We start from the raw sequence: 13,974 nt of genomic DNA, 5'->3' as shown, positions 1-13,974 counted from the left end.
TGCTAATACACTTGATATTAATTACAATTTGACCGCTTCGCGTCGTTTTAAAACGTAAAACAATAAACGTTTTAAGTCTGGTCCGGTCGCTGTATTGTGATTTGATTGAGGTGCTCACACACTCGACGTCAGAAAAACGCGTCTGTTAATAAATTCATTCATATTCATGAGTTGGGAATAACGCTAGGGTATCTAGCAAACGTGACAATCGCTTACGCTTCGCACTCTCTATCACTTTCATGTAACTAGTGACGCGACAGAGCCAGACTGCGTTTCGATTGCCACGTAGCATCAAAAATTTTCACTTCGGCTAGGCCGGCTGAGCTGTAATTCACAATGTTTTAATGACTGCTCGTGAAATGGCGGCCATATGTTGGTCGTATCATATGATGGGCTGACATTGAAACACACCTTCTGTGCTTGGGCGATTTTGGAACATAGCGTTGATGGCGTTCGCCATCTATCATATTTTGTTATCATATTTCAACATCTATTTTCGGAGGACCTACCTGTTACGGTGTACTACGAGTACTTTGCTCAATTTATTAAGTAACAACATAATTTTATAGGGGGGTATTTTTCCTTTAGCTAACGCCAAAATAAAAAAAAAAATCAAACAACAGTTGAAGAGGAACCAGGTATTTATTGAATTCAGGAAAAAAAATCTATATTGTTTATGCTAATTTGTTATCCTAGATACACGGTAACAATTGTTTGCCGAGGGCTAGCTCACGAGAACAATAATGTTGAGTTTATATTTTAAGGGAACAAACGTGGGTCAGCGAGCTCTAAATTATCATTACTGGTAGAAACGGATACAGCGGTCAATATATATTAAGGTAGTTACACGGAAGGGCGCCAGAACCGAAAGGCCGGTTCATTCAGTCAATAAGTAAACGTGGAAAGATCTGACCTCGAAACACCACAACTGCCACGTCAGCAGCCTTGGGGTGAAACGTCGGGAGTAGGTAGAACAGCAGCAATCTGCTGCCCACAAGTTACCGGGATACCAGGGGAACCTCTCGCGGCCGGCGCGAGGTTTAGGCGACGCGGCGTGAACCCTGGAATGGTTATACCAGTCTGTAAGTAAAATTCCTAAAAATGGTGCCCGTAAGGGGGTTTATACCGCCCGCAGGACACGGGGGCTACCTTGGAATTTAAATTTCGAACGACAACGCGTTCCGTGAAACGACCTACTGCTAATTTGGAAGATATACATAACCTACGGAACAAGTTGGCTTCCAACAAGGTTTAAAAAATGTATGACTTACCGTTGATGGAGAAAGGGCCAGCAGAGGGCAAAATTGCACCTATTTCGACATCCGGGCACGCTGGGCGTCGCCTATCACCATCAGAACATGGTTTTATTCACGTCCGATTCCGGGGCTGGAAAATATGCAACGCTTCGTTAGAAACTAACCAACTAAAAAGAAATACACAACCGAATCACTATTGAAACTCACTCAAACGGGCGATTGCGCCCGATTTTAGCTTGGGCCAACGATATCCCTTCAACTCTCTCTCCGGCAAAAAGAAATCCCATCTCATTCGCCATTTTGGACGGGACTAGTGTTGCCAAGCCTAAATCGGCTCGCACCGCAAACAGCCGGCTCCGGACGTTCAATGGAAATTAAGTCAACAATAAAATATAATACTAAACTCTTCGCGATTAACGCGGAGCTTAAAAAAAAACCCATAATTAAGTCTGGTTACGAATAAAAGGAAGGAAGGCAAACGCCCGATGACGATTTACTTCTATTTTTCAAAATGGCAACTATGATCCACGTAAGTCCATAGAGGAATACAAGAGTGCAGCTATCCCACGCTAGATGGCGAGGAAGGCCGATCCAGGATCAGACAGCTCACGGTCGATGACTTCCGGCCGATTTCCGACAGAGGGCGGTAGAAGGCGTAACCTACGCCTTGCATTCTTAAATTTATTACTTTATTAAGGAGAATGAAATTTTATTGTTACAATACTCCCTTCCCCAGAGAAAATTTTGACGTAGGCAAAATTTTGAGCTGGTCTCCAGCTCCAACTACAGGAAATATCGGTAATATAACAGCTACAACTCGAAATCTAAAATCTATAATAAAAAAAACCATCAAAATCGAACCCACGCACTAAACCAGATAAGAATACCCTTTTTTTTTTTTTTTTAAGTAAATTACTACAAAACGTCGCATCGTCTATATTTCTTGGCGGCACAGCGAGCTGTACCAGACAGCGGGCTGTACGTCCAAGCGATATAACGGAAGACGGCTTATAGCTAAATGAAATTTCCCTAACTAATATCGGTGACAGCTAAGAATACGAAAATCAGACAATAACACCAGGACAACGAAGCGTATCTACCGGCTGCGTCTATCTACGACACAGGACGGAACGTTTCGACACAACATAAGACATACAAAGGTTGACTGTACAAACCACGTCTCAGGCGACGCAAGTCTGTCGGTCCGACAACACAAAAGAACGTCAACGTTCACGCATATGATTTAAGCCATACCGCAAAGCGTCAACAAGGGTACAACACTGCTATTAAGAATTCTCCGTTTAAATCCGCAAGAATCCGACCAGCCAGTGAAGCTGGAATGCTGGTTTAAAACGCCAGCACCCAGAAAACTACGTGAAGAGAACTTTTAAATCGTTCACTCACCACCAAACATCAAAAGGTAATACGTTTGTGTACAGACGTAACCGTACCATCTGGACACAACGTAAGAACTCCCACTCCCAACACATAAAAGGAAAAACGCCTGCCTTCATCGAAACAAACACACAACACAATCACCGATAAATTAATCAGCAAGTAACTGCCCACTTCGTAAACGTCACTAAAGGTAAAAAGTAATAATCTCGATTTAAGTCGAGAAAAAGGGAAAAAATAAGCTAATTAAGTACCAAATAACTCTCAGTTTATTTGGCCTTTGAACTCCAAGATAAGATTCAACTTTATATTTTATGAATAAAAAAGGTTAAGAAACGCATCAGCAATAAAATAAATGTGCCTGACTATACACACACTGCACCACCCATTAGTAATAACATAATATTAATTTTATTTTAGATTTAAGTCTCCGCCAGAAAAAAATATTAAAAAAAAATATGCTCTGCTGACCGACGTTGTTCCCCCATTACACTTATCATGAGGTGCATACTTATTTAGCTACCTACTTATAAGTACAAAAACTTTCCCTAAGGGAATAAAATTTTAATAAAGTTAACTTAAATTATAAGGTTTAACACCTCTGCATAACTGTCCATCTCAAAACGATGCACCTTTCTAACTATTCAACATCCAACGTTAACTTAAATTAAGTTAAAATTTTTATATATTTGAAGTCTCCACAGTCCAATATGAAAAGACATCCTGTATCAAATGATACAGTAAATAGTACATGCAAATTTTAAACACTGTAAGTAATTACCGAAATATTTATAGTAAGGTGGGCATTGCCACATGATATTCAAACTCATATTTATGTAATAAATTATAACCGCTACTAATAATTACTGTAACCTCCCACAAAGGGAGAATAATAACATTATCAACTTTTAAATTTAAAACGTAACACTTTTTCTTTACACAACCGTCCGTTAACATTAAGGCACCTTAGTTATGGTTACCCAAAATGCATACAATCTCTAAATATAAAAAAAAAATAGAAATAAAATTGTTACAACTCCACACTGGGTCCCGGTAACCCATAAAAGAATAAAATTATTTATACAAATAGTAATGTATGTAATTAGTAGTAAGTATTTAAAAAAAAAACTATCTTTCCAAACACTGAAAATATTATCGGAAATAATTCCGCACAACTATTAAGAGGTACTTGCAGCTACAATGACACACAATTACTTAGAATTAAAAAAAACAAAAGTACCTACTTAATTACAATTATACAAGCCGCACCGTTTCTACCAGAAAATTCCTCTAGCTAACAATGTGACTAAAGAGGCTCGCTGATATAACGCCCCACGTTGGGCGCCACTGTTACGATATTTAATTTTATGGGGGGTTTCCTTTAGCTAACGCCAAAATAAAAAAAAATCAAACAACAGTTGAAGAGGAACCAGGTATTTATTGAATTCAGGAAAAAAAAATCTAAATTGTTTATGCTAATTTGTTATCCTAGATACACGGTAACAATTGTTTGCCGAGGGCTAGCTCACGAGAACAATAATGTTGAGTTTATATTTTAAGGGAACAAACGTGGGTCAGCGAGCTCTAAATTATCATTACTGGTAGAAACGGATACAGCGGTCAATATATATTAAGGTAGTTACACGGAAGGGCGCCAGAACCGAAAGGCCGGTTCATTCAGTCAATAAGTAAACGTGGAAAGATCTGACCTCGAAACACCACAACTGCCACGTCAGCAGCCTTGGGGTGAAACGTCGGGAGTAGGTAGAACAGCAGCAATCTGCTGCCCACAAGTTACCGGGATACCAGGGGAACCTCTCGCGGCCGGCGCGAGGTTTAGGCGACGCGGCGTGAACCCTGGAATGGTTATACCAGTCTGTAAGTAAAATTCCTAAAAATGGTGCCCGTAAGGGGGTTTATACCGCCCGCAGGACACGGGGGCTACCTTGGAATTTAAATTTCGAACGACAACGCGTTCCGTGAAACGACCTACTGCTAATTTGGAAGATATACATAACCTACGGAACAAGTTGGCTTCCAACAAGGTTTAAAAAATGTATGACTTACCGTTGATGGAGAAAGGGCCAGCAGAGGGCAAAATTGCACCTATTTCGACATCCGGGCACGCTGGGCGTCGCCTATCACCATCAGAACATGGTTTTATTCACGTCCGATTCCGGGGCTGGAAAATATGCAACGCTTCGTTAGAAACTAACCAACTAAAAAGAAATACACAACCGAATCACTATTGAAACTCACTCAAACGGGCGATTGCGCCCGATTTTAGCTTGGGCCAACGATATCCCTTCAACTCTCTCTCCGGCAAAAAGAAATCCCATCTCATTCGCCATTTTGGACGGGACTAGTGTTGCCAAGCCTAAATCGGCTCGCACCGCAAACAGCCGGCTCCGGACGTTCAATGGAAATTAAGTCAACAATAAAATATAATACTAAACTCTTCGCGATTAACGCGGAGCTTAAAAAAAAACCCATAATTAAGTCTGGTTACGAATAAAAGGAAGGAAGGCAAACGCCCGATGACGATTTACTTCTATTTTTCAAAATGGCAACTATGATCCACGTAAGTCCATAGAGGAATACAAGAGTGCAGCTATCCCACGCTAGATGGCGAGGAAGGCCGATCCAGGATCAGACAGCTCACGGTCGATGACTTCCGGCCGATTTCCGACAGAGGGCGGTAGAAGGCGTAACCTACGCCTTGCATTCTTAAATTTATTACTTTATTAAGGAGAATGAAATTTTATTGTTACAGCGTCTAGACTTTGCTTTTTAAGTTAGCTTTCTGGAGTACCTTGTCGATCGACGGCGATTTAGGCATTTTTTTAATTTGCGGGGTAGATATTTAAGTAATTTACCTACTAGGTATGTCTTTTCCGATAAATGACAGAAATAAATGAAATTTCGTTAAAATAGTGTTAAAAATAAATTCGTAAATGTGTTGATATAATGAGTGAAAGAAGATTGCGTGAGTCTAGGCTTGTTATTTTTAATTATTTTAGCAATATCAAAACTTAAATTGTTTTTTTAACGAGTAGTCGATTATGTGTCATGTTTAAAAGTGTATGGAGAAATTATGAATGATTTCATTGATAAATTCGCCATGCACTTTTGCAGCTGATAGTACCTATATTATAATCTAGTCACCGTTTGCATATTTTAAATAACATAATAAGCAAAAATAAAATAAACAAGCATTTCCCCAACGCTTGTTGTGTTAATAACACTTTATTATTTAATAAGATCAACAAAGCTAAAGCAGGTAATACCAACAAAACTAATAGTTAATATAACCCCTAAAATTGTCGTGGTCGATTCGGGGTCGTGGCTACCTAATAATATTCAACTGTTGTTTACTCGGAACACAGATAATTACGTTTCTGGGCGCACGTTCGGTTCTTCAAAGTTGAAAACCCATTTTCCCCTCACTAGCTCGGAAACACGTGTTTTGTCCTTTAATACCAGTGAGTAAAAACGTATTTTATCCACTAGTGAGTAAAGTAATTTGACCTTGAATAAAGTCAAATTAACTGCTTTAAAATTGATAAAAGTAGTTGAATCTAGTAATAAAGATGATTCACCACCTGTGAAACTACTGGAAGCAGTGATAAACTCAGTTTTTGCGTTGAAGTTTCCTCGCTATAGTGAGGGGAAAAGTTTTGTGTTACACTCGGGTGCAAATGTATTTTACTTCTCGTGTGTTAAAAAACTCGCAAGTTCAGGATTCTATTCTCGAACCACTCGCTTCGCTCGTGGTTCAACTATAGAATCCTTTCACTTACTCGTTTTTCAATTCCACTCTCGGCGTTAAAATACAACTTTGCCCCCTTGTCTAACAAATAACTATTTTAGCATTTGATATCTGATTACATCAGGGTACCTAGACTAACAACTAGGCAATGTCACAATCTCTTACGTTTCGTTGCGTATTGTAGCTCATATTAGTCATAGCATAGTCATAGTACTTTATTCATAAACAATATAGCATTGGGTCTGAACATATAAAATAGATTTCATCACACTCGCACACTAAATGTGCTATTGCACGCAGGCGGAGCGTGAGTTACAGAAAAATCGTTCTCCCTAGGGAGTTAAGAAATCTCTAGTACTGTATTGAACTCTTTTTTATCTTTATATATATTATATATGCATATTTTTTTATTGGTAATGCAAGTGTGATGAAAACATTGTGTCTAACTCGGGAAGTATGAATATTACTAACTCGAGTCTTTAAATCGCTCCGGCACGCCGCGCCGTCGCGATTTAACTTACTCTCAATAGTATACTATTCAATTTCCTCCCCTTGTTGCACAATGTACTATTTCTCTATCGTTCTTCCGTACTGTCGGTCTAGCCGAATGACAATCATTGACGCTTTGAAAGCTTTCCTGACTGGCCTTAAGGACCCTCTGGGTGTAACGATTAGAACCATGCGTCCTTCGGACATGCCAACGGCCTTGCAATTTATCAAAGAGGAACAAAATATACATTATCTCCAAAAAAGGCAAGCACCTCAAACTAATTTCCAAAAACCATTAGACTTAAACAAGTTTGCTCCTCACAATTTACCCCCAAGACCGGTGCCCTTCGCCAACTTAAATAAACCGTCATTTTCACAACGACAAAACGTCTCATCTCATCAAAATAATTACAGACCTTTCTATCCCAATCCATACAAAAATAATCCGTGGAACAGGCCTCAATATCCCTACAACCCATCAAGGCAATTTTCTGGACAACAAACCAACAAAAATGTAGAACAACCTAAACCTATGAGTGGAATTTCATATCGATCAGCTCAGGTACCATTGAGACCATACATGCCAGCTATAAATAACCCTTTAAATAATCATACCTGCCAAACTATGTATCAACAACAATGTCCGGCGCCTGAAATGCTTATCGCAGACCCACGCGAATACGCCGCTATCGCTGGCGGCCACAGTTCTGAGAACGTGCAGTGCGACAATGTATGCACAGACTATTTAGACTACCAGCAGTACCACGATAATTATGAACTAAATTTTAATGAACAGGAAATTAATCAGGATTTTCCTCAGGATTCGGATACGACCAAAGACCCCTAGCATTAGAAATACACGCTCACTTAAAAAGACGGCTACCCTATATCGAAATTAAAGAGCCTCCCCTGAAATTACTGATTGATACCGGAGCTAATCAATCATTCTTGTCACCAGAAGTTTTCGAAAAGCATTTCAACAAGCATCAGCTATTGTTCGAACCATTCACTGTAAACTCAGATTATACTACTGTTTTTAACTACGCTGTGGAGATACCTTCGTTCGCCGAACTAAAAGAGAAATCTTTGTTTAAATACTACATTTATAGGTTTCATAACGTATTTGACGGATTAATTGGTTTCGAAATGCTGGAACATTTAAAAGCTAAAGTTGACCTGGAAAATAAATTACTTATTACACCAAACGCTAATATACCAATAAAGGTTTTGACTTCTGAAACAAAATCTCTATTCGAAGCCCTTATAAAATCAAACTCAACAAAGGATTTGATGGTACCAGTCAACATCCGCAACGGTGATATCTACATCCCACGCACTAATGTAAACAATTGTTACATTCCCGACACTGTAACCCGAGCAGAGGCAGGTAAGGCCCACCTGCAAATAACAAACCCGACTAATAATGACATCATTGTTATGTTATCGTCGCCCCTTAGAGCCCAGACGCTGAATAATGATTATGAAATTTATAACTTAGAAACGACTTGCGAGAAAAATGATAGTGCTCTATCATTTCTTAGAATGGATCATCTTAACATAGAAGAGAAATGGAACCTCTCAAATTTATGCGAAGCATATAGCGATGTTTTTTATACTGAAAACACTCCGCTTACGTTCACGAATCAGATTAAACACCGGATAAATACAACGGACGAGATCCCAATCTATACGCGTTCTTACAGATATCCCCAAATACATAAAGCAGAAGTAGACAAGCAAATTGAATCGATGCTTCAACAAAACATAATACGTCCATCCAATAGCCCATGGTCATCCCCAATCTGGATTGTCCCAAAGAAACAAGACGCAACAGGCCAAACTAAATGGAGATTAGTGGTAGATTATAGAAAGTTAAACGAAAAAACAATAAGTGATAAGTATCCGATCCCTAACATCAATGATATTTTAGACAAACTTGGTCGATGCCAATATTTTACGACATTGGACCTTGCCTCAGGGTTTCATCAAATAGAAATGCACCCCGATGATATAGAAAAAACTGCATTCAGCGTAGATACTAACAATGACGGATACCGCGGTGTTTACGCCTATTTGCGCATGCCTTTTGGTTTAAAAAATGCACCGTCAACATTCCAACGTGTCATGGACAACGTGTTACGCGGCTTAAAGAATATAATGGTGTACATGGATGATATAATCGTTTACAGCACTTCCCTCCAAGAACACATCCAAAATTTAGAAGACGTCTTCCAAAGACTCCGCGAATCCAACTTCAAGATACAGATAAACAAATCAGAGTTCATGAAACGTGAGACTCCTTTCTTAGGACATATAATTACCACAGAAGGTATTAAGCCCGACCCTAATAAAATCAAAGCAGTCCAGCAGTTTCCTATTCCAAAAACCAGCAAAGAAATAAAATCGTTCTTGGGATTACTCGGCTATTATCGAAAATTTATTCCCCAATTTGCGAAATTGACTAAACCATTGACTTCATGTTTAAAAAAAGGTGCAAAGATTGAACTTACCCCCGAATATATAAATTGCTTTAAACACTGTCAAAATTTGCTTACAAACGACCCGCTTTTACAGTATCCGGATTTCGAAAAACCTTTTAACTTGCGCACGGATGCTTCGAATTACGCTATAGGTGCCGTACTTTCACAAGGGCCGATCGGATCTGACCTTCCGATTGCCTATGCTTCCCGGACGCTTAACGAAAGTGAAGTAAAATATAGCACGATTGAGAAAGAACTTCTTTCAATAGTTTACGCTACGAAATACTTCCGACCCTATCTATACGGTCGAAAATTCAACATAATTACCGATCACAAACCTTTACAATATTTGATGAACGTAAAAGAACCTAATAGTAGATTGACAAGATGGCGCTTACGACTAGAAGAGTACGATTATACTATCACCTATATGAAAGGAAAACTTAACTCGAACGCCGACGCGTTATCACGAATAGAGCTGCAAAACAATGAGATAAATTTAAATATTGATCACCCTAACCAGGACCCAGACGACGGGCCATCGTCCATGGTCGTAAACCACTCTGAAAGCGAAAGCGATGAAGAAGATAACTTACCTTTAGCAGCCCTGGCACGCCATACTGCTCTCCCTGAAAGTGATTCATCGGATGAAGATGACTTACCTCTGGCCGTGCTAAAACACCGAGAAACGAATAAACAAACACCTGATCAGCCGCAAAGTACTGTTCACTCACAACTAGAAAATCCGATACTGGAAATACCCATCTCTGACAAGCCAATAAATATTTTCAACAACCAGCTCTTCTTGGATTTCGTGCATCACTCCCCGACAAAACCAAAATTAATCAAGATTTTTCCCACCAAAATTAGAATATTAGCCCAAATAAATAAAAACAATATTCAAGCCGACATAATAAACCTTTTCAAAGAATTTGTAAAACCCCAAACTAAATATGGCATCTTCATGCCCCACGAATTCATCCCAGAGGTTACATCAGTGTTACAAATGACCTTCAGAAATATGGCTTATAATTTAACTTTCTGCAAAACCCACATCGAAGATGTAACTGATTGCGAAAAACAAATCGAAATCATGCAACGCATACATAACGGTCCAACTAATCATCGAGGGATACAGGAAACTGAACGAAGAATAAAATTACAGTACTACTGGCCAAATATAAACAATAGCGTAACAGAATTTATAAACAATTGTGATATCTGCCAAACCAGTAAATATGAAAGACACCCTAATAAACAATTATATCAATTCGTACCTGTGGCTACGAAACCGTTCGAAGTCCTTCACGTAGACACATTTACAGTCAATGGCCAAAAGTTCCTTACTATCATTGACATATTTTCCAAATATGCTCAGGCATACCCCTTACAATCATGCACTGGATTAAGCGTGCTAAACGCCCTTTCCATATATATGTCCCATCATGGCCCACCTTTGTGTATCACTGCTGATCAAGGCACGGAGTTCAAAAATCAGTTAATAAAGGAACTAGCAAAATTACATAAAATAAAACTTCATTTTATCAGCGTTAATAACCCTGAATCTAATGGTGCTATTGAACGGTTCCATTCAACTATACTCGAACATATTAGAATCATAAACAAAAACCAGTTAGAACTTACAACTAATGAACTCATGGTCTATGCAATTATTGGCTATAATAACAGTATCCATTCAGCGACCAAGAAAAAACCTATTGAAATCATTAATGGGCATTTTAACGACCGCGATCTATTTGACATTAATATTGAAGACGTTTATCTACAAAATTACGTTAATAGGCATAAAGATGTGACAAAAGAGTTATATGCAAATCTTAACAAATCCCTTGTAGAATATCAAGAGAAATCTATTTCGAGGGCTAACAAGGATAGATCCGAACCTCCCGTATACGAAGAAAACCGAGCCGTGTACATTAAAAATCCCGCGGCTGCTCGTCAAAAGACGAAACCACGTTATTTAGGTCGTAGAATTAAGAGAAACTTAGAATTAAAAGTTATAGACGATAAGGATATCAGTCATCATAAAAGAACGCTGAGGGTGCCGTTAAAACAACAAAGACCATTGTTCCAGGACCCTCCTGATAGGAGCGACCCAGGGCCGGCAAGTAACCCTCACGGAGCTGGATAACAACCCCGGAGTCCTGCCATTTAAACTGGGCACCGCTAAGATTCAGATGACTGAACATGTGTTTTTACACTACTATGAACTAAATAGTATTAAGGATAGTATTAGTAATATAGAGAACTATATAGGTAGTTACTTAGATTATATGAAATCTGCCGACCCCTTTATTTTAGAGATACCTCAGTGACGACCACCCAGATTTTCTTGAACGACCTCAACACCATTTATGGTAAATTCAATGCCTTGTACGCGATTCACCCTAAGCAAAAACGCGGCCTTTTTAACGGTTTGGGTACTGTCATAAAAAGCATTACTGGAAATTTGGATCACGACGATGCACGTCATTATAACCAAGCCATACAAACATTACAGGAAAATCAAAATCTAATTGGAAATAAATTGAATTCTGGAATTAGCATTAATAAACAAATGTTAGAATCATTCAATAACACGTTGTTAGCTATGATCTCTAACGAAAATAAAATTCATGTTGCCTTGAACGAAATCATAATTGATGTGAATATGACTAACTACCGCTTATCAGACTATATCAAAATTAACAGTCTATGTAACATGATAAAAAGTAATTTACGGAGTCTTCTTGACTTTGTTACCATGCTTGAAAATGCAATTGCTTTCTCTAAACTGGGTATAACCCACCACAGTGTAGTCGGCACTGATAATATCATGTTTATATCAAACGTCTTGTTTAAACTTTACAAGGAACAAGAAATGCTTATCAATGAAAACACCGCGTTTCGAGACTATTATGACATCATTACTTGTGGTTCCTTTTATGCAGAGAATAGAGTCGTATTTGCATTGAAATTTCCTGTAATGTACAAGAATACATACACCTACTACCATCTATTTCCCACTCCGACTTATAATTCGACCATTCTGATCCCTCCTAAACCTTATATGGCAATGAACGACGAGAAACACCAGTACATGGAACAAGAATGTAAACGTTTCCAAGAAACATATTACTGTGAAGAAACCTTTTTTACCTTGGCATCAAAGCCCGACGATTGCATCTACTCGCTGATCCTAAACCAAGAAATTTCTGCTACCTGCCAATATACAGCATTTACGAGTGACTTTGAGATGCTTCAAAGATTAGACGACTACCATTACGCAATAACATGTCCGCGACGAACAAAATTACAACTCTTATGCGACAGCGAAGAAATTAGATTTATCCAAGGAACCTACCTGATTGAAGTCCCCGAAGGCTGTATGTTCACCACCGCAAGTTCATCTGTTAAAAACTACAAAAATGAAATTAAAGGCCAAGCTATTAAGCTTATTTCCTTCCAAATGTCAAATATTAGTATTAGAAATACTGCACAACCGTTGAAACTGGAAAGAATTCCTCTGGAACAATTGTATAAACTCGAAGCTCTCCTAGAAAAGGAGGAACCATTGCAACAACTGCGAACAATTGACATCAAGGATAATGACCACCTGTACTGGATCATACCTTTATACGCACTCATCGCCGTAGCGCTAGACGCCGATGGAAACACAGTCTGGCTCTGTCGCGCCAATACGGAAGAGCCATAGAGATATATCCTCCTGCCCGGTTTCGGCCACAGCGACTGTAGGTTCTGGTGCTAGCAATTTTTAATTTGGGTTATTATCATTCTTTTCCGCTCTCTGGTGTGCCCTAAGATGGCTCGCGTATCCAATCTTTCTGCTGAATACTCGCGCGCATTTAGGACACGTGAGCACACCACCAACATAGATAGAGATAGATAGCTACGAAAACGATAATATCGTGAGCGTTTGTGCATTTGGCTATGTACACATTGTACACTGGTGCGACAGAGCCAGTTGCGTTTCGATCGCCAGGCAGCGTAGATTGTCACTTCCTAGGCCGGCTGAAACCAACTACTTACTTACCGCGGCAGATGTTGCACGCTCGTTCCGACAAATCTGACACTCCATTAGTTGATTTTCCACCGCAGTTCGCATACATATTATGATTTTATAATGATGTGTACAGTGAACTTCCGTGATACAGATAAATAAACATTCCATACATCAGTTTCGAACTGTTTGCGGTTTAAATTCTAATTGCAGTTATGTTTGTCCAGATGTTCTCCTTCACGATGAAACGTTGCGACGGGCCCGTTTCTCGAAAGGTACAAGCCTTGTATTACAAGTGTGTTTCCATGACAACCCATACGATTTGACAGTTCGCGCACTTGTAATACAAGGCTTGTACAATTTACACTTTACAAGTGTAAATTGTAACTTGAAAGGTACAAGCCTTGTGTAAGCTACAAGTTACAATTTATAAGTGGTTGTCAATGTCTAATATGACAAGTTGAAAAGAGACTTCCGCTTGTAACTTATAACTTTCCGTTTTGTGAAATGGGCCACTAAGCCTGAAACACAAGTGTTTTGCTGATCCAGTTAAGTTGTTTTCTA

The 13,974-nt window shown here is 39.0% G+C and overlaps 2 protein-coding genes and 1 long non-coding RNA gene across 5 annotated transcripts in view; 2 read left to right on the top strand and 1 right to left on the bottom strand.

Moving 5' to 3' along the window:
* The window catches only part of LOC125242621 (RYamide receptor-like), a 97,905-nt gene that overhangs the window by 39,379 nt on the left and 44,552 nt on the right, over positions 1–13,974 (top strand). The window lies entirely within an intron of this gene.
* Positions 624–5,412, bottom strand: LOC125242622. 3 transcript variants are annotated; one of them, XR_007178889.1, is made up of 4 exons: positions 4,719–5,412; positions 1,464–4,508; positions 1,272–1,386; positions 624–1,061 (listed from the first exon to the last, which is right to left on the bottom strand). It is a non-coding gene; the product is annotated as an uncharacterized LOC125242622 (long non-coding RNA). The 3 variants fall into 3 exon arrangements; XR_007178888.1 differs by having other exon boundaries at positions 1,272–4,508; positions 4,719–4,833; positions 4,911–5,411; XR_007178887.1 differs by having other exon boundaries at positions 1,272–4,508; positions 4,719–5,411.
* LOC125224651 lies at positions 11,704–13,104 on the top strand. Its single transcript, XM_048128080.1, has 2 exons — positions 11,704–12,051; positions 12,302–13,104. Exon 2 carries the CDS (start codon positions 12,376–12,378, stop codon positions 13,102–13,104), a length of 729 nt encoding a protein of 242 aa, XP_047984037.1. The 5' UTR covers positions 11,704–12,051; positions 12,302–12,375.

The sequence above is a fragment of the Leguminivora glycinivorella genome, chromosome 3 (assembly GCF_023078275.1).
Source record: "Leguminivora glycinivorella isolate SPB_JAAS2020 chromosome 3, LegGlyc_1.1, whole genome shotgun sequence".
NCBI classification, from domain to species: Eukaryota; Metazoa; Arthropoda; class Insecta; order Lepidoptera; family Tortricidae; genus Leguminivora; species Leguminivora glycinivorella.
The sequence above is the reverse complement of the archived record's forward strand: the minus strand, read 5'-3'. Positions and strand labels throughout refer to the sequence as shown.

Excerpts from the sequence above, each read along its gene's own strand:
- LOC125224651 (XM_048128080.1), top strand. The coding sequence starts at position 12,376 with ATGTACAAGAATACATACACCTACTACCATCTATTTCCCACTCCGACT.